The sequence below is a fragment of the Apaloderma vittatum genome, unplaced genomic scaffold (genome assembly GCF_000703405.1).
Source record: "Apaloderma vittatum isolate BGI_N311 unplaced genomic scaffold, ASM70340v1 scaffold3181, whole genome shotgun sequence".
Classification (NCBI taxonomy): domain Eukaryota; kingdom Metazoa; phylum Chordata; class Aves; order Trogoniformes; family Trogonidae; genus Apaloderma; species Apaloderma vittatum.
In genome coordinates, this window is record NW_009700627.1 from 21177 (window position 1) to 46655 (window position 25479).

Genomic DNA, 25479 nt, shown 5'->3' on the forward strand with positions numbered 1-25479 from the left:
CTTGGTGCTTTTTTCCCTTCCAGGAACTTGACTGCTGTAAATTACTTCAGCATGATCAGCTGTTTTTAAGGCGCTGCGGCGATATATCTTTCCTAAAAGTGACCCGTTTTGTATTTATTTTTTAGGGCAACTTACATCATCATTTTAAAATACAAGGTAGTTCACACAAAAACTTCAATTAATTTTTTGTTTCTTTGTATATGGATATGAAAAGTTGGATATGAAAACCACTTCTTCTTTCTTCTGTTTCGGCAGTTAAATATTCTGGTTGACACTGGGAGCAGCAATTTTGCTGTAGCAGGTGTGCCTGATCCTGATGTCACCTCCTACTTCAATCCTGAGCTGTAAGTACCTTTTCTGCACGCTGTGATGGCCTAGGATGTCTTTTAGATTCTGGCTCCTCCATGTGAAAGAGGATGATAAGGCAGTTTGTGAGACCCCTGTGGCATCCCATGAAAGCGGAATATTTGTTGCCTGAATAGGAAAATTGGCCTTGCATGATGCCAAGTCCTGCCTGATGCCATGAACAGTCCCACTGGTGGGCAGCGCAACCAAACTCTGAGTGCAGCGCTGATAGAGCTGGAGAAGAGGGAAGAAGATTAGAAGCTAAAAATTGTTTGCAAAATCACACCAATTTCAGCCAATTTCTTATCTAAGTAGTCTTGGAAGGAGTTAAAAGTTTAAATGTACTTTCCCTTTGTTTAAAAAAATAAAATTAAAACCCAGTAATTGTATGTTACTTGACATCTCATCCAAAACCAAAATTAGTTAGTCAAAGACTAATTTGTTGTTTAGTTTGGCCAAGAGCCTTAATCAGTTAGTGATGTGGACAGACCCTGCTGAATCTGGTTGTTTCTAAGGTACAACTTGGTAGTTTTGGTGCCTGTTACGCACTAAATTTGCTGTTTAGCATGAGCTGACGTTAGTCACAGCCAAGCACAACTTTCTCTGTCCAAATCACTCTCCCTCCTTTCTTTCTTCCTTTCTGCCTTTTTCTGGTTTCAATTATTTCAGGTAGACTTCTCCAAAACATGGTGTTTATCTTTAGCTGAAGCATGTGGATAAAAATACTTAGAGGGCTGGGAGAGTATCACCATTCTCATTACCTCTTTATGTATCTTAGCATGAGGTTTTGCACTTTTTTTTCCAACCAGATGCACTGGTAATGGGAAAGTCATTACTTCTGTGCTGCTTACTAGAATAGCCCTACCTCCTGTCACATATTCACATGTTAGTGGAGATATTTCACATCTCAGTCTGGTATGACACAGGTCTGGAAAGTCTAGAATTTGCACTTGAAAGCCATTTTTGCACTACTGTAGGTAGTGGCAAGAGGAAACTTAATTGCAAAGAATTAAAAGCACAAGCATTCCTTCTCCCTTTTGTCTTAAGTAGCGTTATTTTGACTGGAAGGGCAAGGCCTCTTTCATACGAATCATAAACCTTTAGAAACAGCAACAATGGCAGAGGTCGTGTGTTGAGAAAGGCTGTGAAATTACTTGAAGGATACAGTCTCTTATCAGTGTTCTCCGTGTACACTCTGTTTTGAGAACTTTGTGTCAAAGTTAATAATGAAACCTTGAAATTTAGGCCCTGAAGAGTTAAGGGTAAAATAATTCAAACTGAAGTCATTACAGTCTAGAGCAATTCAATAGCAGTTTCTGGATTGGATTGATAGAGTACTGCAACCATTAGCATATTTGAACCTGGCTACACCACCTTCTTCCATTTTAACTACAGTGTCACCAGATCAGGTCAGCCATGGCTGAGTCCAGCCGAGTCCTGTAAACCTTTAAGAGTGGAAAATCCCAGCTCTCCCTGGGCAGTGTGTTTCAGTGCTGTGTCACACTCTGCTGTGGAGGAAATATTTCCTCATGTTTAACCTGAACATCACAGAATGTAACTTGTGGGTGTTGCCCCTTGTGCTGTTTTCTGGCACTGTAGAGAAAGGTTTGGCTGTGTCATCTTTGTAACTGTCTTTCAAGTTGTTGTAACCTCCTGTGAAATCTTCTCTTTGCTTCTTTTCTGCAAAACTGAAGGCTGTCTCCTCTCAGCTTCTCATCACAGATCCAGTGTTCATCTGGTAGCCCTCTGCCAGTCCCTCTTCTCTTTCTCCAGATCCTTGTTAAACTGGCCACAGTCTATTCCAGGTATGGTCTCACCAGTGCTGACCAGAGGGTGAGAGTGATTTGGATATGTTGTCTATGGCCCTCCTAATGTGGACTTTGCTGCATGCCCAGGGCAAGTATTCTGTTGGCTTTTATCATGCCAAGTCCTTTGAGTCCTTTTCAGCTGCTTCTCTGTCTGTCCTGATGCATGGAGTTGTTTCATCTCAGCTGCTAAACTTTGGACTTCTCCTTGCTGAATGCCAGGAGGCTTCCATTGGCTCAATATTCCCATTTTTCAAAGTTCCTTTGTATTCAAGCTCTGACATTCAACATGTCAACTAATCCCCTTAGTTGTGAAGTACTGTGCAAATCTGCTGAGGGTACAGTCTGTCCGTCATGTAGGTTCTTGATGAAAATGTTGAACAATTTTTCCTCCATTTACAACTCCTGGGGCAGGATATTTGTTACAAATCTGATGTTGAGCAATGATCACTGCAATTTGGGCTCAGTGGCCTAGCCCACCTTCAACCCATGCAGTGGTCTGTTCAGCCGCATATCCTCAGCCTCCATGTGGGAATGCTATGGGAGATGGTGTCAGAAGCCTGACTGGGGTCAAGATGTGCTACAGCTACTGAGCTCTCCTCATCTGCATAGCCAGTGATCTCGTTGTAGAAGGCAATGAGATTGACCAGGTACGATATGCCTGTGAAATTCCTCACTGAGTGTCCACAGTTACCTTCTTGTCCTTCGTGTGCTTGGGAACAGGTTCCAGGAGGTTATTCTCTGAGACTTCTGACCTGAAATAAAGCGCAGTGGCCTTTATTTCCTTGGGCCCTGCTGCTTGTCTCTTTTTGAGACTGGCCTTAAGAAAGCCTTTTCCCAGTACTGAGGTTACCTGCCCTGGTTGTTGTGTTTTTGCATAGATGGTAGATAGGGGCTTTGATGTCGCATCAGATTTGTGAAATTACCTAAGAGTGATCTTTACTCATGAGTAAATGAGACAAATGACCTATGGGCACTTTTCTTCCACACTATGTAGAATGCTTTAAAATTTAGATAAAGAGATTTCCTCTCTCATCTGGTAATCACGCCCACAGTTTTTTCCTATACTGTCATGAAATGCTTCCATATGGAAGTCGTAAACTGCAAACTGAAGGCAAGAGGAGAGAAGTATTGGTAGTTTGTTAAGTTAAGGGGACTGAGTTATAGATGTGTGCTTGTTAGAATATTAATACTGTCTTATAGGAAGAGAGTGATGGGTCTTAACTTCCTGATCGCCATGCTCTTAGTTTAATTTTATTCAAATGATCAAAATCTGAAACTAAATGCAAATCTTGTTTTTTGTCTAAAGTTGTGGAGAGTGCATAGGAAAGACATTCTCTTTGTTTCAAAGGATCTGGAGGGGGTGTGGTTCAAGAAGAGCCCTCCTTGAGCAATTTTAGAACGAGCTCATTAAATGATATTGTGTGTCATTTAATCCGTCATATAATTCTGCTGTTTAATTATTTGAGTCTTTCTGTACAAAACAAATAAAGCTGTTATCACGAACTTCTTCACAGCTTAGGCTTTTGAGTGGCTCTGACAAAACTTTGCTGTGAAAATTTCTAAGTCTGCTGTAATGATCTTGCTGTGTAAGTCACCATGACATACAAAGTTTTGGGAAAGGGCCTAATTTGTCCTGAATGGAAGAGAAATCGCAACATGTGTTTCTTGTGCTGTTCAAAATATAAGTAGTCTTTTCTGAGTATGCTTCTTAGGATAAAAGAGCTAGTTAAACGGATGTATAAAGGGTTTTTTACACTTCATGTTGTAGAATGGCTTGGAACAACCTTAAAGATCATCTAGTTCCAACCCCCTGCCATGGGCAGGGACACCTTTGACCAGACCAGGTTGCTCAGATCCCCATCCAGCCTGGCCTGGGACAATTCCAGGGTTCGGGCATCCATAGCTTCTCTGGGCAACCTCTTCCAGTGTCTCACCACCCTCACAGTAGAGAATTTCTTCCTAATACCTCTTCTAAATCTACTCCTTCAGTTTGAAAACATTACCCCTTGTCCTGTCACTACACTCCCTGATAAAGAGTGCCTTCCCATCTTTTCTGTAGGTCCCCTTTAAGTACTGGAAGACTGATAGGGGGTTTCCCTGAAGCCTTTTCTTCTCTAGGCCAAACAACCTGAGCTATTAATAATCTGAACTATTATCTTAAACCAGAAGACATCAAATACTCAAAACTAAATTCTCAGTGATGGGTCTGTGGTGGTACGTGAAGGCGTGACTTATTCAGGGCTGTCAGTATTCAGCAACAGTGTTCAGTTTTATTTCAGCATAAGTACTACTGCCTCACCATCTAAAGTTTCAAGAGCAAATTGCTCAAGAGTTGTTCATTCCAAGAGACAGGGAGGTAAGATAATTATGGGCAATAAATTGAGGTAGTGTATTAAGTTATATACCAGCAAGAAAAAGTAAGCTGCTGCTTGGCAGTGTGATCTCTGAGTTTTGCTGTATACACTGTATAGTTTGTGGTTTGGGGTAAACTGTAAACTTGTTCCAGAAGTCCTGAAAATTAGATGTAGATGGGACTTCTTGGTTAAAAATTGTCCCTTCTTTGCCATTGCTCTCTGCAGAGACATTGATTTGGTGCTTAGGAAGAACTGAGTGGGTAAACAGGAAAATCTGAAATCCGAGTTTGTTGCAGAGTGGCAAGAGAGCATGGAATTAAGAAGAAATTGCATGTGTTTGGCGAGGCTGGTGTTAAGCAGAGCTTTCTGCATAGTGAACTTACTGTCACCGTGTTGAGCTTCCTTCTAGTGGAGCATGACATGAGAAATAATATTTGGGTTATGTTTTGTTCAGTGCTATATGGTGGTAATGAGGACCAACTCTGCACGAGAAGATGAACCCATTGCTAGTTTTCTCAGCTGAGGCTTGAAAACTGTTTGAGGTTTGAGCACCATATTTCTGTTGTCTGCTTTGGAGAAAAGATAGTAACCAGGAAGGAGAGGGAGAAGGGGATAGTGTAAATACAGCACCATAGCCCAGGAAGCCTTTTTCTTGCCTCTAGGTAAGATATGCTCTGTCCTGCTGGAAGGGTTTAATTTCTTACTTTCTCATCACGGCCCAAAAAGCTTGTTTGGAGTTTTTTGTGCCATGTGTCTGTTTTAAAACACTCGTGAATTAGAACAATTAACCTAGTTTTGACCTCTGGAAGAAGTTTTCTTCCTTTAGATCGGTGAGGTGGGAAAACGCAGGCTGATTGCAGTCAAGATGGAGCAAGAAGTGGTTTTGCAGAACAGAGTATGGTTTATTACCACGAGGATTACATGAGATCCCTTCCCACATTAGGAATTTTTCTTCTTGAAGGAATAAAAAGGCTTCTCTTCAATATGACATTTGTACACTTCACAGATGTATCCTCATGCTCATTTCTGCAGGTGGGGAAGCTGAGGCACACAGAGCCTCACAGAGAAGTGACTTGTCCTGCCTTTCCACAGGAAAGTTCACCAGCTGTACTGGAAACGAACTCAGTCTTTCTGTGTCCTGGTCCACACCTCAATCCCTCAGGCTGCTACCGCTTGCGGAAGAAGAGCTGTATGCTGCTGCTGTTGTTAGTCATGCAGCATCAGTATCTGCAGGTTCACTTTGCTTTACTCTCCCAGCACTCACTTTTCTCTCTGATTTCAGATGTTTCCTCTTCTGCTGCACAGCCAGACACTTTTCTGCATCAAGAACCCTGTATTTTTTTCCTTCCTTTCCTCCCCCCTAGTTTCTCATTATGTCACTAATTATTCAGATTCTATTTCGATTTATGAAATGTACTGCCAGTATCACAGTGGTGCTCTGAAGACCCTGCCTGAGCAGAGATGTCTCTTTGTCTGTCATACAAATGCAGAATTACATAGAAAGGTAAAACAGCAGTAGAAGTGGCCAGATACAGGTAGGAACAGTATCTCTGGAATTCACGCATTTTGAAATATAATCTATGGGGCCTATTACCTCACATGTTTCTGATGGCTTAGATGTTACAAGCTACTGAGCCCTGAACACCCTTGAAGGGTTAGGTGTTGGGACTATCAAGGACTGCTTAGGGTTAAGAGCCTGGCTTCTTACTACTCCTTCCCTCCTTTAGCTGGGAAGAGGATCAGTTGCATGGTCTATATGGTCAAATTATCCCTCAAGAGTAAGCATCTGCTTGAATGGATGGGAGTTATCTGCATTGCCAGCTAAAGGTTGTTCTCCGTAACAGGCAAAATCACAGTAACTTCATTTTGGTGAGCTCAGTTACAGGGGGATGTGAAGCCACTTCATGTGCCTGTTTTTGTCCGAGAAGCTGTTAGATTAAAGCTGGGTTGATAAAACTCTCCACACTTGATAAATCACCCACACTGTCTTTGTTTTACACACATATAAAGGTAGTGTTACAAAATCATTTTGTACTTGTTGGGATTTTTTGAATTTTTTTTTGGTTTTTCAACTTCTGTAGCTCTTCAGTAGTGATGTGAGTGGAAGATGATTACTATATTTACACTACAAGATCTTAAAATAAAAAATCTATTGACATTTTTTCTATGTTTTTGTTAAGCCTTCTAAACAGGATTTTTTTTATTTCTTCGTTTTCTGTACTTAATTGATCCTTTGCCTTTGCTGCCCTGATCTAGAAGGAACTCCCTCCTTTCCTCCTCCAAGTCAGTGAATCATGTTAGTAATATCCAAGACTACTTACTTCCTGACAGACCAAACTGCAGATTTAGAAAGCCTGTGTCTTACTGCTGATACTCACAATAATATTCCAATTTACCCAAAATGGATTTTTTTAACAATATTAGTGAGATATTACTCTACAGCTATTCAGTTAACTTGGTGTTTAAGTTTTACATTTGAATTCAGAAGCTTTTAATTTCCTAGCACCACTTAAAACATTTGTTCCATCTCCAGTTAAAGAGTATTGCTTTCATTGTGATGGACCAGCCTGAGTCAGGGACACGTTGCATTAACTGACGTAATACCTTAGATTAAAAAAAAAAAAAAAAAAAAAGACACACACTGTGACAATTTGAGTCATTGGTGGCTTCAGGATAAAGACAGGGCCTTGAGATTTTTTTTTTATTACCACTTTTTACTGCTTTTACAGTTCATCACCCCTCTTCTGTGAGTATATGTGATTGACTTTGCAGACTTCACTTTTTTTCCTCTTTGGGAGAAATCAAGATTGAATATATTCTGTTGTCTTGCATTGTAAATGAACAGCTCATGCTTAAGTGTATCTTTTCCTTTTAAAGGTCAAGTACATACAAGTCTCAAGGGATTGATGTCACAGTTAAGTACAGTCAAGGAAGCTGGACTGGAGTGCTGGGTACAGATGTCATTACTATCCCAAAAGGAATCTATGGCAGCTACACCATCAACATTGCTACCATTCTTGAATCGGAGAATTTCTTCTTGCCAGGAGTTAAATGGCATGGGATTCTTGGTCTTGCCTACAATGCCTTAGCCAAGGTAAATCATCCTTTCCCTAGCTGTTGTCTTTCACAATGGAAATAAATAGAAATCTAGCTATTAAGTGAGCAGGCGATCTGTCAGCATTAAACTCCTCCCTTCCAGCCAGTCTTTCCTATGGATCCCTTGTGTTTGTTCCAGAAAGAATAAATTGGGTTGTAATGGTAGCACAGTTCCATGTGAAGATTTTGACTTTTCTGGTGATTTTAGGCTCTGATTTCGGTGCCTCTGGAATGAATAAGCTTCTACAGAGCATGTAGTAGCACAGTATGGGAGTAAGGGCTTCTGGTATGCATGTGGATGGCATATATTAGGGATCTGACAATCTCACTCAAGAAGAGGGAGAATGAACTGGTGAACATACTTGGCAAATCCCTTGGCAGTTCTTTCTAAGACATTTTCCGTTCATCAAGTAAAAGCATGAGATGGAGGGCATATATGGGTAATCTCAGAAAAAGTATTAGCTATCGTGTTTTCGTGAACATCGAACGAAGCACATCCTGTTCTTGTGGAGGTAGGAAATTTGCGTAGAATTCTAAATTAAAAACCGAAATTTGTAGTCTAAAAATTTGTAACTTTATAATCTAAAATTGAAAACGCCATTGGAATACTATGTAGTCATAGTTTTCAACCTACCCATAACTGTCTGAGAAATTCACAAACTGAGATTTATCCCATTAGAACAAATGAGTCAATACTGCCTGCCAACTCTGGAATTAAAATGCTTTATTCAAGAGTTGTGTGATCATTGTATTGACTTCTGCCATACTTGCTGTCATACTCTGTCAACAGACAGGCAGAGAAGAGCTGCTTCTCAAACTCTGGGTTGGCAAATGGTGTTTTCAGGGCATTTGTTTTTCCTTTCTTCCAAAGACTTAAGTATTGTTGGCTTCTGAGACTGCTCTGTCCTTTGTGTATTAGGCACCGCAAGCACGGAAATCTGAATTACAATGAAATTGCAGTACTCTCATAACTGCAAGGCATTACGTGCAGCCTGGGAAAGAACCTTTAGTCCAGGAATCAGTTGAAGAGAGTGTGCTTGGATATGAAGTTCTTCAAAAGAAAAGAGAGGAAATAAGGGCCATCAAATTCACAGTTCATTAGAATTAAACTATATTTAAAAACTGAAAATCCTCACTTTAAATTTCTGCCTTTTAACTGTGTAAAGATGCAAAGGGCGAGTTACATTTGACTCTTCTAAGCTGTTCGGAAAGGCCAAAACTTCTTCCAAACAGAAAGCATCACTGAGAGTTTGTTCCCGAAACTGAAACTAGTAATGGAGTTTGAAAACTGCAGTTGAAAAATACTCTTATGCTTTAGAGATTTCTATGACAGGGGTCAAGAATAAATTTTTTTTAAAAAACAACAGAAACAGAAAAATGACAATTTTGGTTTTTTTAAATGACTTACTATATCTAGAGTTTTCTTCACCTGGTTGTCAGAAATTCAATTTGCATGTGAAAAGTGCTCTTTTTGGAATGGTTGCTCATTTCTGCAAAGAAACTTTTTAATGAATACTTCTGCAATTCTTTTGGTGTTGTTTTTGTTTGTTTGTTTGTTTTTCAACATCTTCAAGCCTTCAAGTTCTGTGGAGACCTTCTTTGATTCTCTTGTGCAGCAGGCGAAGATCCCCAACATTTTCTCTTTGCAGATGTGTGGTGCTGGACTGCCTGTTTCTGGAACTGGTACCAACGGAGGTAGTCTTGTGGGTATCTGTCAATCTGAGAGGGAAGATGTATCTTTGTAAATCTCTCTCCCTATTTTCTTTACTATCCTACTACTTCCAAATTTAGTGTTTAAATATATGAAACATCTTCTATTTTTTAAGGAAAAGTTAAGCACATAGGCAAAGCTCAAATGTCTATTTATTTTCATTCTCCATTCTTTTATTCTCTCTCCATTTTAAGTAAAATTCTGCATTTCAAGTTTAATTTTAATGAAGAAAAATGTAAATGTTGTGATCTTTCCTTAGAACAGATTCTGCTACTTTTCGCAAACTGAGTAGCCCCTTACTCAGCTGCTAAGCTTGTTCAGTCTCATCGAAGTGCTACTTTTTTTTTTTTTCACATGATGTGAAAAGGAAGAGAGGAATCAAAGTTCTTTTTCTTTTTTGTAGACAACATATTAAAGGAAAAAATCCAAAGACTGGATATTCTGCTTGTTGTTACTCTGAAAAGTCTTTCTATCGATTTTAGTGGGACCAAGAATTAGCCATTATTTATCTAGAATCAGAGGTTGGAATGGCTGTTCCGAAATTACGTTGAAATAAGTATATTTGCCTGTGAGTTCAAATACTGTTAAGTGTTAGCACACTTGAAATAGATAAAGCCCAAGAGAACTCGCTTGTGTTAGTTCACTTCAAAGTCTGATAGTCTAATATGCTTGCAGTCAGCTTCAGCCTAAGTTTTGATGGAAGCAAATAGTGATAGCAATGATAGGATGGTTATATTCCATTCTGGATATGTGTAAGAAAAATGAAATGTTCTTGAACAGCATTAAGGTTTTCTGATCTGATAAAGTGAATTTATGATGTGCAGGTTTAGTATTCTGTCCCCTGTTTATACATTGGTTATATTAAACCACAGAAGGGAGTTTTGATTTTAAACAGCAGAGCTTTCACAAAAGAATCAGTGTGAGCTTGTAGATGAATATGCTGGTAATGTGGCTTAATATGGGTATTCTGTTTGACTGAAGCACAATCTGTTTAGTGTCTGGATGTTTCATACTTCTTTATTATTGACAAAGAACTTAGCAGTAAAATCTTTACAAATGGTGCTAAATTAAAGTTTTGATACCCTATGTATCACAATTAAATGTTTTTCCTTTTTCCCGTACTTGCCCCAAAACTAAACGTCTGGGATTTCAAAACCTGTAAATTCTTTTCTCCTTTCCCTTAGGTTCTGGGTGGAATTGAACCAAGTCTGTACAAGGGTGATATTTGGTACACACCGATCAAAGAGGAGTGGTATTACCAGGTTGAAATTCTGAAACTGGAGGTTGGAGGACAGAACCTTGAATTGGACTGCAGAGAGGTATTTGTGATTATGTGTTTCTGTCTATGGAAAATGCAAGTTTCGTTAAGAAATACGCTGAACCGATCAGTTTTGTCTTTGCAAGCAGATGTATATTGCAGGCTTCTCTGAGAATTAAGACTGCATGGTAAATTTGAAAAGAAATGAGCAAGCCATGTGAAATGTAGAGTGTACATCAAGCATGCTAAAATTGCTTCAAAGAGGACTTTAAGGTCATTGATAGTATCTTCAGTAAATTAGGAGTTAAGCTACAATTCTTAAGTGAGTGGTCCACTCAAGATGCTGTGGTTTGGAAGGGCTCAGCCTCTTTACTAGTTTCAGTTGTAGCAAAGGCATCTAAAACACTGAAGATGGTGCATTGATTCAAGTTAAACTACGGTTTATGGTTTTCTGTTATACGGTAAAATCAAAGCGAAGGGTTTTAAAGCAATTCTGGTCAAACAAAGAAAATAGAAGATTTTGGCTTAAGCCCTGTGGAGATGTCTGAGCATGTAATTCATGATGGTAGCTGGTACGTGTCATCCTGGCATGCTTACATATCCTACGCCTCCTGTTTTTATTTATTTTTGTGATCCACTTGTGCTATTTCAGCCTTGCCAGTTATTATTCCTGATGGATATGTTTTCTGTTTTTACTACGCATAGTATTCTGCTATCTCTGGGTCAGTCTAATGAGACTGTGTTGTTACAATTATTATTCCAAAATGGTTTCATATTTTTTCTGAAGGACATGTGTGTATGTGTGTGTTTTATTTATTTCTTGCTGTTATTCATGTTTTGATTTTTAGTTCTGTAATTTTCATGCCCTATTTTCAGTAGACATCTTAATTTTATCTTACGCTTGTTCTCTTAGCTAGAAATCATTGGGACATAGTGATTCCAAGTTTTTACAGTTAATAAAAAGGAAGTAAACTTAATTGTAAAAATCTTACATGTGCATAAATATTATTTCTGTGCAAAATATGGAAATCGTATTACCATATAAAATAATTTAAATTAGTCATATCATCTTTCAAGATAATAAACAAAACAAGATCCATTTAAATGTCTCTGTTATATTGTCAGGAAAGCGAAACTGCTGGTCCTCTGACATCATGTTTCTGTTTGCTTTTCATTCTTGCCTTAAAAGACAATCAACATGTTTCTGAAGAGGAGCCCTTGTGCTAACGGTTTGATACACGCCATTTCCAGAAAACAGCTCTCTTAAAAATCTAGCCATGTTATGAATGTTTCCTGCTATTGTTGCTCTTTTCTGAGCCAGGGTTTGCTTTCACGTTGTATGCCAGTCACTGTTACAGAAGGCATTATTCCTCTCTCGATCAAAAGAGATCTTCCTGCAAAAAGTCCAGGGAAGAACAGTAAATTAGAGCTGCTGTGATTAAAGTTTGGCTAGTTAGGGGCTTGCAGAGGATGCATAATTTGCTGTAAAGTAGGATGAACTATGCGCCCTCTCTCCTTTTAGTAGTGTTCTAGGAAATGGAACATTTTTTGTAGCCATCACTAGAGACTACTCCTTTCCTTGCCAAGGAAAAGTAGTCTTCTCACTTCAATGCTGGGAACCTGTCCAGTGTTACGCTGCAGCTGTGGCCTTGGGGCTGGCAGACCAGGGCTGAGGGAAGTGCTGAGCTGCCAGCAGGGCACAGGGCGAGCTGTTAATATTTAACGGAGAAGACTGAGAAGACAAGTTACTGCCTGCTGCGAGTACACTGTACACAGGATGAAAATTCAGGTGCTTAGTCCCTAGCCGAGCGATCCTGCTACTCCAGGCATTTTGCATGGGTTTCTTTTAGTGGTTGACCCTCTTGGCTGTGCCTCCCACCTACTTTTTTCCAAGAGTGGCTTTCCAAGATGCTAGTGATTGCGTGTTTGTGGTATGATTCTGTTAAAATGGACTCCGCAATGCCTTGATATTTCTCTGCACTCTTGTGAAGTGTTTTTTGAGTGTGTAATCAATGGTTTCCCGTTTGCTTTTCTTTCAGCTCTACTTGGCAGTCTATAGCAGCTCTTCTTTCAGAAAGAAAATAACTGAGGGAGGGTTACATTTATACTTTTTGTCACTGTGCTAAAGATACTCCATGTGACTTGACTAAAACAACATATTTTAAAATCACTTACTATTTGACCTCTTCCAAAAAAGCTTGGACTGTATATTATTACTGCCTTGTGCATTGTGATTATGCCATAAACGTATCCTGCTGCCTAAGCTGGTAACCAGCGTAGTTAATGCAAACAGCAGCTGCCACTGCTGCTTGCCTTACCCACTCACCTCTAATTAATCGTAGTTTTTAAGGAGTTCATGAAAAAATATGTACCTTTTGAAACGTTTATTTACCGTATCTGAAGTTTGCTGAAATCTCTTTATCTGAGGGTTAGAGTTGTAATAATAAGAAACGTTTGCTTAGGTTTTTTTTAGTGCAGATTTTGAGGCAGCAAGATCGAAAGTTCAAGTTCCTTTATACTTACTTTTGTGTGTGTTTTAGTGGGTTTCGGCAGTCAAGAGAGAAGGGTATGGCATTTGACATTTTTACTCTTGAGCTAGTACCAAACATGACATGTAATGAGGCCTGATGTTCCCTGACTAGGCCTAAATTAGATACACCAGCCATTAAAAGTAGGCTGCTGTACTGTGTTTTAACTAGAGTTGCTCCCATGATAAGGGACTTTGGTTCAGGGCTTGGACATCATGTGCAAGCTACATCAGCACGTTCAGCATCTGTCTGTACTGACCGTGGGGGTGCTTTTGCCCAAAGCATATGGGAGGTAAAGGGAACTTGCTCACACCTCCGAGGAGAGCTGGGCTTTACTCCTTTTTACAGTGGTTTGGCCATTTGCACCAGCTGTGGTCACATGTAGTAATTCTCTCAGTGGTGCAGATATACTTGTTCCTCTTACATCTAGGCTGACCGAATCTTGCTTTTGCTCTCAGACTTCATTTGAATTCAAGCTATCAATCACAGAGAGCTGCTGACAGGTGTGACATGCAGGTTTGGGAAGATAGCTACCAGAAAGAAACAGCTTTGTCATTGTTATGAAACAGTGGAACCTGCATTACATTAACTACAGTGTGTAACTTCTCTTTCTTTTTCCCCTTCCCTAGTATAATGCTGATAAAGCAATAGTAGACAGTGGAACCACGCTCCTTCGTCTGCCCCAAAAAGTCTTCAGTGCTGTTGTGCAAGCAATAGCTCGCACGTCCCTGGTAAGCTAATGTCATTAAATCTGCTGAAAATGTTAAATTCCTATTAAATAGTCACATGATGTTTGAAAGGAGTGTCCTCTTTGCTATCTACCTTGTAAGTTGTAGGGTTTTAACCTGAGGGGAGCAGAATCTTTCCTGGTCTACTCCTGTTAATAAGTGAGAGGGAAACAGAAAAGGGAACGGAGAAGGTGAAAAGGGAGATGGAGGAGGGAAAAGGGAGATCCTTTTATGGACAAGAAATGTATGGGAATGCATCAGAAATAGTGCAGAGATGGAACATTTTGTTCTAAGCATTTCAGAAACATGAACGTAATCCTCGTTGCTCTGATTTGAAGTATTAAGAGTGCAAAAATCATCCCTTTAATTTAAAACAGTGTTTATAAAGTAGAAGAACCTGCTATTGCAAGCAGTTCCTTTCCAAATGTAATGCTTTTTGTTATATAGAATGGATGCCGTTCATTAGGATTATTCCTATCAATAAAGCTGCTTTTGACCTTCATTGCTGAACTACTTATGTTTAAAGGTGTCTTTCTTTGGAAATAGAGTGGGCTTTAGAAGTAGGGCATGGGAATTGTGGTCTTTCTGAGTGTAGAGAAGCTGAAGCAGCATTTTCTGGTTAATTCATAAATTTTAGTTGAATACAATGAACAGTGCCAGGAAGGTTAAAGATGAAGAATAAATCCCAGATATTTCAATGTGAACAATTTTAATGTTTTTGGCATCAATTCACAGTCAGACAGCGGTAGTCATTGCAAATCATGAGAAATACAGTAGCTGGACTGTTGGCCTGCTGACCAAAAGACAGAGTATTTGCCTGTATGCTGGTAATTCAAGACTGAGATCCTTTTCCTACCTGATTGACAGCAGAGATTTGGTATGAAGTGTTCTTCACTGCCTGCAGGTGTCCAGTATCTGAAATAAATGTACCAGTTACCTTATGTAGCTCAGCTTCCCTGGTTGAAAAGTTCTTCTGTTCGCAAAGCACTGAAGTATTAACTGGAACGATTTCAGTCGATGAGGGAAAAATTGAAAGAAGCCTACCCAAAAGCCCTTGTAAGTGGCATCTTGTGGATAGGGCATCCTCCTGTGAAGTGGGTCACAGCAGTCCACGCTCCTCTCTGATGCTGATCGGGACACTTGAACTAGGGCCTTCCACGTGACAATTAAATAGTCAACTGATCAATAAGGTATTAGAGGGGAACCATTCACTCACTCTGCTTAATGGCTTTCGTTCTTCCTATTAAAAATGCATAAACTAATTCTTTTCTTTTAGGATTTCTTTTTAATCTCAAGGACCCTGTGGCTGTACCTCGTTCCCTCCAGACACCAGAAATTACTTTCACAGCTCTAAGAAAAGGAGATAGTCTATTAAATAAGAAAGGAGTTACAAGATGTAAGGATCAGATTCCAGCTGTGTAGGAGCAATGTCTGTAAAATGCATGTTTTCAGCAATTGCACCATGGCATCGCGTCCGCACTCGTTGCACTCTGTGCTTCTGGCAGGCGATGTACCACTGAAACACAAAGTCACCCACTGTAGTCAGATGTATTTCTCTTCTCTGACTGCCTGCAGGTGAACTAGGTTAACAAGTTCCTGCTCCAAGCAGCTTGTTGTGAACTTACCAGCAAGATGTTATTGCCCCCTCAGGTATGCTGGGATAACTGCCTGTGAAGCATTCCTTTATTTGGCGTCATTAAAAAACAAGGCTGTGAGCTTTATGCTCTTCACTGGTGCAGGTCAGTTTTTAAAGCTTACTTGTTTGGACTGAAATCTTTTTAGGGAACAGCTATAGATGCAGTTGGATGTTGGCAGGTCTGAAGGGCGGTAGTTTTGGCAGGTGGACAGAAATGATCCACAGAGGGGTGACAGCTGCTACACCTCACAGAGCTGAAATCAGGACAGCATGTCTACTCATAGCATTAATACAATGCTAAGTTGATAAGTTGAAGAAAGGAAGGCTCAAATAAACTTAAAATCTTTATTTTTATAACCCTTTAGGTTTCATACAGCCAAATCCCCCACATACAATGCATTTCTTCAGTGTATAGGAGTAAGACAAAGAAATGCAATAAGCAGTCTTCTGGGAAATGAAAGTAGGCACTTAAAATAGAGCACTTCATAGACTCGGTCTGGCCAGTCTCAGTCCTCTCTTGCAGTTTTTCTCAGATCACAGGCTCTGCTTCGCAAGAGGAAATGGAAAGAGAGGAGGACTGTATCTTTCAGCAGGTCTGGCCTGAGGCTTAGCTATCACAGACAGAGCATTCTATCCTGTGCCAAGAGACAAACTTCTGCGTGCACTGAGAGTTAAGGGTAAAAGCAGTCTGTGACGGTCTCATTGCATGTTTACATAAGTGTATGCTTGTTAGCCTGGGAACAGAGATTAGCACTTGGAAATATTAAGTCTCTAACGTTGTGCAGCCCTAACAAATATTTCATTGGCAGGTATGTGGGGTGGGGTGAGTACTTGTCACCTGTAAAATGCCACGTAACTAATGTATGAGCTGATGTTTACAAAAGAATCAATATCACAGATAAAAACAAATGAGGGTAGTGGAGAGACTGGATTCCATCCTTCTTCTTCACCCAGATGGGAGGCTTTGGCTCTGCAGCATCAGAGCAAGATAGTGCCTTGGATGTTGCTTCACGTGGGAATAAGAACCAGCACAAAGTAATGCACTCAAACAAGGAAGGTTTTTCCACTGATCTGGCAGCAGGTCAGCTTCAGGGAGCATGAACATTAGACAAGGTGTTTGTCTTAGGCATACAAGCTCTGTAGGAGTTTGCTTTTTGCTTTGTTAATGCCATGGATATATTAAGAAGTACTATTAATTGACGTTCTTTCAGAAGCATCTCAAGTTGTATTGGTGGTGAGTGGTGGGCAGCTAAAGAGACAGAGGGACTTGCTTCTTTCTATTGACTGTAGCAGACCTTGCTTCCCTTAGATGCCAGGAGATTTTGGCTTAGCCCTTGGCTTCAAAACCCCAGAGTTGAGTAAGAAGTTGTAGGTATGTGACGAAAGGGGACAACTCCATTATGCAGTCACGTAGTTTGTATTTTGGTTAATGTTTTTATAAAAATGGCTGCTGCCTCAAAACGTTGGCATTTGGTCAGAGCTGCTTTGCCTCTCGGCGGTACCGATTGCTCAGGGAAGTCATACTTGTCCATTGCAGAAGTGGAAGGAATGAGACACAAACAGGGAGGGAAGGGAGAGCTAAACCTGCTTTTGCCTCTACCCTGTTCTTCCAAGACAATAACGGGTTATGACACACCTCAATTTTTGTGTTGGGTTTCTGCTCCGAACCTGAAAGAAAAAGCTGTTTGTCAGACTTGTGTTCATGCTTGAATTTCTCATTGGAACTGGAAGAAGTGTTGAATAGTGATAGTGACAATTTACAAAAACCTATCAAGACAAGTAATCTGTATGTATAACTTTTTCTTTTTTTTTTCTTTTTCTTTTTTTCTCAATAGATACAAGAATTCTCTTCTGGTTTCTGGACTGGTTCACAGCTTGCATGCTGGGATAAAACTGAAAGACCCTGGTCCTTATTTCCCAAACTTTCCATTTACCTGAGGGATGAAAACTCCAGTAGGTCGTTTCGGATCTCTGTCCTACCACAGGTCTCAACCTTCTTTATTTATTCAGTTATGCATTTATTTTTACTGTTCCAAAGCACATGATCTTAAAAAATAGGAGCTGTTTTTAGCAGTAATAAAAGAACTGGCGTGTTGCATGCAAGGGAAATCTTTTAAATTTTTAAAATCAAATTTTAACTAGGGAAAATACAAAACTGTCAAATCTAAAAACAAAAAAGAAAACCACAGTTTCCTTCTGAATGCAGTCCAAATATTGGAAATTAATTTTTTTCAATTGGTCAGGAAAAATAGGCAAGTTTTTTGTGTTAGTTTTGTGAGTTTTAGCCACATTAGATGTCAATATAGAATACCTCTTCTCATTTTGATCTTCTTGTTTTGGGAAGCAAGTTGAATTGTTTTTCATGGCATTTTGAGTTGGAGCACTTCTTCTGGATATGACAGTCTTAGCAATGAGCCTATGTGATCTCTTTAACAATTTCTGTAACTTGTTTTGTTTATGTTTTATTAATACTCCATCCCAACTTTTAGAATATAATATGCCACTTCTATTTTTCCTCTCTGGCTTCCCCTCCCAATATAGGTTTGAATACAGGCTAGTATCCTCTAATGTTACTAACACAGTCTTCTACCTCAGGGGATGGTCAGGAGCAAAGGGAATGATAAATTTATTACGTACATTTTAACTTGAAATATAGTAAAGCCTTATGATAAACTTTTTCTGTATTGATCATGTAGCTTGGAAAATCTTTCGTCTTCCCTGAGGAGAAAAGGGATGAAATGTGACTTGAATTCATGAACCTAGAGCCTTGAAGCTGACACTGAATGCACTCTGAATCATTTCCATATTGATAATTTTTTAAATAATAAAATTATTCTCTAATTTGAGTTTATATCCTAAGTTCTTTTTAAGCTATCATCCCCACATGGAAAATACAATCAAAAGTGGCTCTCATGAATTTGCTGTTGACCTTCACATAGTGACTGACTGTGTAAATTTAAGCTTAGAATCCAAAAGCTTTACCTCTTACCTGCATGTAAGCTTTGACCAGTTTTGAATCATGTACAGAAATCTGTTTGCCCCTATTCATTCTCTATTTGCAGTGGAGTTTGAGTGCTTGAATATAAAAATCAAAAGATCTGAACTTCTAAGTACTGTGTGGTGGTGCTTCTTACCATCTGGCTTTTTTTTTTTTTTTTTTTAATAGCTTTATATTCAACCCATCCTTGGAATAGGAGAGAATTTACAGTGCTACCGATTCGGCATCTCTTCCTCTGCAAATGCGCTAGTTATTGGTGCTACAGTCATGGAAGGCTTCTATGTAATATTTGACAGAGCCCAGAGGAGAGTGGGCTTTGCAGTGAGTCCGTGTGCAGGTAAGACAAAGACTGTTTAGGACTTGGTGAGTGAGGAAACATCTACTCTCTCCCAGAAACACCTTTGCCACTAATCTGATGGGGAAAAGCGTGGTTGCTCGTGAGATGTGAAGAGTATATTTTTAAGCAATCCCAAGTTATTCAGATTTCAAGAGGAAGGAAGAAAAAAACCATGCAACAGTCTTTTGACGTGGACTCAGCCTCAGCTCTGGGTATCTTAGCTGCATTCTTCCCTCTGATCTTCCTTCTGAGACACCTGTCTGTGTGTGCAGTTTCCCAACAGTTAAATGAGATGAGTCCCTGTTTTTAATGCTGCTTTGTTCTTGTGTAGTTACTGTTCTAGTTTGCAGATAAATGGACTCTCCAACTAATTTTTGCAATATACAGTGAAGTACATAACTTGCACTTTTCTCTTAATGTAAATTGTGCCTTTTCACCTCTTGGAAAAACTCACAGAAAGAACGAAGATGAAAATGGGACTCGAATTAAGATTTGTGATGTTTGTGTTGCTTCTAAACAAATAATTTTCTCAGTGTAAGTAGAAAAGCATTAATTTTTTTAATTAGCTGCTGAGAAAATGTGAAAAAGCTCATAAGTTTTGGCTGATTTTACAGAGCTGGTTGACTCTTGCTTTTTCATGATTTCTCTTATCTCAACACAGGTAACTAAAACCAAAAGTTTTGGGGTTTCTTCTCTTTGTTGATGAGACATTTGGCACCACAAGAACATACAAGTGGGAGAGGAGGGAGGATGTGCACCCATGTGCAAGTCTCTGTCGCAAACCAAAGTGGTCTGTGCCTTGAGAAGCATTTTATCATCTGACATTTGCATGAGAAAAGGACTATGGCTGACAGTGCTTCTTTAATCCCCAGTATTTATGTTAGAGAGGGTAAGAGCAGTAAGTACTTGAGTGCTTAATGCAACCAGGTAATTGAGGGGAAAAAAGAGAGGTACTAGCTAGCTGAGTTGTAGCTCCAGGGCATTTTAAAAGCTGCCTTTTTTTTTTTTAATCTCTCCATTGTTAATGGGTTCAAAATTGTCATCTCTGAGCTTGCTATGAAAGAAAATCTGGATATTGATGTGGGTTGCTTAATGAAGACCTCTATGAGGTACCATGCGGTGATAAAAGACACATTTTGAATGCATCTGGAAGAGAGTGTAACTAGACAAATACTGCAGACCAGGCTTTCCTGCCTTTCATTCTTCCTTGTGCTGCCTGATTGCAATTTTAGCAATCATAGAGCTGCCTCCTGTCCCTGCCACGCTACAGCCATTAATGGCGAGAGGAGGGGGCATTTTGACAGAACATATTGACCAACGTGATCAGCAGGGGACATGAGCCAGCTGATGCTGATAAGAACTGCTTTGACAGATGCATCGTTGAGAAAATCAGTGAGGGAACCATTAACTGAATGTTAATATTGCTACCTGGAAGCATAGGGTTTGGCCACATCATGAAGTTCTGCCAACCTCGTCTAGAGAGGAAGAACTGAGTTTGCTGAATAGAAAGGAAGTCTGAATTTAACAGAGCTTGAACACATGATGATATCCATCTTGTGCTAGAAGGCATTTGCTCCTTTTTTCTTTGTCCGTGTTTTGTGCATATGTCTAACCTAGCATCATGGGAACTTAGCTTCTTGAGAAATCAGGTGACACAAGCCACTGACTGAGACAAGATATACGGATTTGTCAGACTCCACTCACATGGGGCAGATGACATTTTGCTGGATGTGCCAGCTAATTCAGAATTCACTTCTTCACAGCTTGTGGTTTCCATATTTAACACTACTTTCATCAGAAAACCACAACTGTGAGTGGTTGGCAGTCAGTGCAGTTATGAGGGATTAAGCTGCCTAACTGGCTTCCTGTGGAGGCTAGCCATGTCCTCCATAGCAACTATATTAATGTAATTTATTTGAAGCTTTATACTCTGTTCGTGGACATAAATTAAATTGAATTACTGGCAGCGTAAATCTTCAGAAATAGAGAAATATAAAAGACCATTTGGTGTGGCTTTGCAGTGACCTGTATTTTCTTGTTTACAGCAGAGTGTTAACACAAAATTTGAGCCCATGTTTTTAAAACGTGTTAAACAGGTATGGGCTGAATATAGAAATTAGGGAAACAGGCCTAAAAGCTTTAACTTCATTGAACTCCCAAGTTTCTGTTGAGATTTGGCTAGAGATGAGACTTGGCTTATCCCACAATATTCCTTACATCATTTTCATTCTCCAGGTTTGTACCAAGAGTGAAGAGAGTTAGATAGCTGGCTGTAGGAAGCTGTTCTGTTGTAGGAGGAAAATAAAACTTGGTTTTTTCCTCAATATGTGAAACCCTTTAAAACTTATTCTGCCTGTTACTAATTTCAAATTATTTCAAGTTGCTTGTTGATAATTTCAGAGATATCCTACTGTGTATAGGATGACCAGGAAAGGTTTTGGATCAGGTCCCTTCCTGAGATAAGACGTTTGGATCAGCTAGTGAAGTAACCTAATGATACCTTGACATTGAGCAGAATTAGGCTCCTGGTATTTTTGTAGCAAGTTAGAAGATCATAGGGGCAAAACTTAGGTATTTTCTAGAGAAGTGTATTGAACACTGTAATCATAAATTTCTTCTATACTAAGCTGTCATGAGAGAGACTGCACCCAGATTTGTGGGCAATAAGCTCTGGAGAATGGATGGCATGATGGAGAGCAGAGCTTCAGTGCAGAAAGACCTTGTCAACCTGGAGGACTGGGCAGCAGAAGCCTCAAGAGTTTCAGTCAACAGAGGTGTAAAATTCTGCACCTCAGGCAGAAGACCACCATACGTGGGTACAGTCTGGGAAGGGACTGGCTGAATAGCAGCCCTGTGAAAAAAGAACTGGGATTTATGGTCGGCCCCAAGTTGAATGCAAGCCAAAAGTGAGTGCAAGTGAAACTACATAAGAAGGACAACATCCACCAGTGACATTTAGGAAGTTTCAAGTTAAACGTGAGGAATTTCTTCTTCACCAGGAGTGTGGTACAGCACTGAAACAGGCTGCCCAGAGAGATCATGGGGTCTCCATCCTCAGGGTTTTAAAAGACCTGACTGGATAAAGCTGCAGCTGACCTGAACTATTGATGGTCACAGTTCTGCTCTGAGTAGGAAGCTGGATTAGGTGACTTCCAGGGGCCCCTTTCAAGCAGCACTTTACAATTTTATGATAAATTTGATCTAACTTCAGGTTTGCTTCCTTTCCAAGCCACTCAAGATAGTGAGTGACAGAGTGAGTGTGTTTGAGTTCTTACACAAATGTTATAAAATAGCATTTTTTCAGAGGTGCCAATTTTCTTCTGTAGTCATCAATAATGAAGAAAATCCCATTTACTCAAGGTCATGAATTTATTGTAGTAGCTACCACCAGATGTTCTAATAAAAATATGTCATAATATCCTGTTTGAGCTAATGTGTAATATGCTAAGTGTTTGTGAGTGTTAATTTGTGTTAAAGGCTTGTGTGAACAATTTAGGCAAATTCCCCCTTTTGATTTCCTCTCTGTTTCTCTGGGGGTGGTAGAGGGCGAGGGAAAACTTTCATTTTTGGAGGGAGGAAAGCAGAGGCTGTACTGCTGTCAAGCATTCTCAAAATGTAATTTAAAATGTCAGCCACTATGGCAACAGCTTTGTATTGCCTTTTTTTAAATGGGAGTAATTATTGTACTCGAGCCAAATAATGGGTAATTAGGGACTGTTTATTTTCAAAGCTATCTCCAAGGTGGAAAATTGTGCTGCTGTTCTTTCATCCACCTCTTTAAAATACTAAACTCCTAAGTTGTAATACTTCAGCCTTGCATTTCACAGTAGTATTAGATGTGGTTTAGTGTGTTTTTGCTGCAGGGCTTCATAGAGACAGATGAAATGGTGTGAAGGGGTGAGATGTCCAGAAGAAGCAATTGCATGGTAGACATATTGGGACTCTAAACAGAACGGATTCTGATGCAGACCTTCTAGATAGTCTTTTACAAGTCTGGCCACTACTGTGCAGCTGCCTTACCATATCTATGCAACAGCAGTGTCTTGGCAAAGATATACTGATGATACAGGTTGCAGAGGCCAGTTTATTACCATTTGATGAGTTGAGACAGTACATGTTTGGTACTCACCAGTGTTAGGGTGCTTGTGGGTGCAGCCTCAGGTTTTACCCAGTCCGCTCTAACTGCTAAAGGGATGATTGCTGCTGGAGAAGGGATTGGTTCAGTTGAATGATCTTAGAGAAAATTCTTCATTTGGGCATTTTATTTGCTATCACAGGTTGGTTTTCTATCAGACCAGCAAGTTGCCCTGACTCTCCTTGCAGCCTACCAGTCACTACCAGCAATACAGAAGAGGCAGTGAGGGATGGGAGTGAGGGCAAGCAGGACTCTCTTTCAGCAGCAGCCTACAATTAAGTTTGATTAAGTCTAATGAGACTTAAACCTTAATATATTAGAAGATTTTGGGAGGCCAGAGACTGAATACTGACTAAAATATCTCTCAATAAATTGCAGGTAAAGCAACCCAACTATTTTGTGTTTGCTCCTCCACAAAGAACCTTAAAGGCCACCTTCCAGCCTTTACAAAATCCAGGCTCCCCTCGTCCTTCCAAAGAGTATTTTATGCTAATCTCTCTAAACATACTTTCAAGAGTGGTGTCTAAGAAACATGTAAATAAGAGATACTGTTTTCAGTAGGCAGGATCACTTGCAAATTGGCAAGAGTGTGTGTGTGTATAAAATGAACAAGAAGTTAAGCAGGAAGGTTAAAACCGAGGCCGTTATAAGAAACACACAAATGTGTCTTAAAATATCTGACTGGAGAAGTAGATTACAACTGTTTAGAAGACTTATTAAAATGCATAGACAGTACTAACTGCAGGCTCCTAACTGCCCTCCCGCTCCCCTTCCCTGGCTACGCACCTGCAGATACTGCAGCTACGAAATGCTCTGAATATGGTGTTGCCCTAGGCAACTCACTTGCTCTGCCTTTACAATACCCGTAGCCCTGTCCACAACTCAGGGGAGCTTTGCTGCGCTTGCCACCGTTACTGTGACAACCATGGGCAGCATAACCCTTTTTAGCAAATACTGGTTTAACAAGTAGGGGGTTTGTGATGGTAATGAAACAAGCCACACAGTCTGTGTGATGTTACAGAGATGGATGGCTGTTCGAAAACAGAGCTGCTAAGGCATTCCTTCATGCTTCTTGCCTTAGCTTTGTCATCTCCATTTTTTGAGCTCCTTAGTTAGCTTCCCCTTAGGTAGGGGGTACAGTCCTTTAAGGTATCTGTGAAGTTGATGATCCTGCATGCTGCTCCCTAAGACCCTGGAAGACAGCAAACACAGAAGGTGTAAGAATCACCTGAGTTGGTGCGAATGCCAGAAACAAACAAAAACTGCCCAGGCTTTACTCCCTACTCCAGTGTAGGTGTTGTAGGACTTTTAAGCTTTGTTAAAGTGACATTTCTGAAAGGTTATTCCAGGGAGAAAAGGTGAGCCAGTGGCTTGGACTTTAACTTGGGCTCTGGGAGACCTGATTTCAATGTCTGTTCTCCGTCACTGGCAGCCTGTGTAAATGTGGGAGTGTCATGATCTCTTTATGCTTCACATTGCTATTTTGTAAACACAGCATGCTAGCATTTGTACTGCAATGAGAAATGCAATAAAGCGTGAGTATGCTGCAGCGTAAGATGATGGAGGGAAAGGGATATTTAAGTATTTAGGGTGAATGTTTTGTTACTTTAAATAGTGTCTATAGACTTAATGTTTTTTCTTTTTGTAATTTCTCAGAAGTTGATGGCTCTCCAGTATCTGAGATTGAAGGCCCTTTCACAACAGCAGATGTTGCAAGCAACTGTGTTTCTAGCATTTCTTTCCACGAACCAGTGTTGTGGATTGCCTCCTATGCTCTCATGAGCCTGTGTGGAATTATCCTCCTTGTACTGATCATTCTGCTGCTTATTCCACCACGGTGTCAGCATCGCTACACTGACAATGATGTGGTCAATGATGAATCCTCCTTAGTGCGTCATCGATGGAAATGAGAAACTTGATCATGAAACCTGGGACTTAAACAGGATGAAGAACAAAGTACTTTGCAAGGGGAAGAAGCCAATGCCTCAGTCCTTTCTATGTTCATTACAAATTGCTGTTGAAATCCTGCCAAATATCCTGCATCGTAACTTTTTAAGCTTTATTTTCTAACACTGATTCTGAACCAAAGCACTGTTAACCACCTCTTAAGTGCTACGGTACTGGTTTTGCTACTGCAGTGCAATGAGCCTTTATGCTCTCAACAGTACCTTCTTTTTAAAAAAAAAAAAAAAGAAAAGAAAAAAAAGAAAAAAACACACCATAATGTTCTTCCACTGTCTGAACAAAATTATCCATCCCTCTTTGAAGAAAAAAAAATGTCAGTATTTTCTAGCTAATCGAGCCCTGACTGTAGAAAAAAAAGAAAAAAAAACTTAATAATCTTTCTTATTATTTGCATTAAATGAATACTGCTTTCTGTTTACATGAATTAATTTTGAAACTGTGCTTATGGTGTGGGGAAGAGAGAAAGGTCAGATTTAAGCAGCAGAGAAAAGCAAGTGGGGTCAAGAAGAAATGTTGGCTTGTGTTTGTTTTGTTTTTTTCTCAAGATCACTGCTGCCACTTAAGAGAGTTATCTTCCTGA

General features: G+C 39.9%; 1 protein-coding gene across 1 annotated transcript; it reads left to right on the top strand.

Annotated features, from left to right (window-relative positions):
* Positions 1-255: 255 nt before the first annotated feature.
* BACE2 (beta-site APP-cleaving enzyme 2) lies at positions 256-25116 on the top strand (the record flags this gene model as incomplete). Its single annotated transcript, XM_009878804.1, has 8 exons — positions 256-344; positions 7385-7601; positions 9178-9306; positions 10499-10633; positions 13730-13831; positions 17300-17449; positions 18631-18799; positions 24591-25116. Coding segments are annotated over 8 exons (1245 nt in total), but the record flags the coding sequence as incomplete, so codon positions are not given.
* Between the last annotated feature and the right edge of the window lie 363 nt (positions 25117-25479).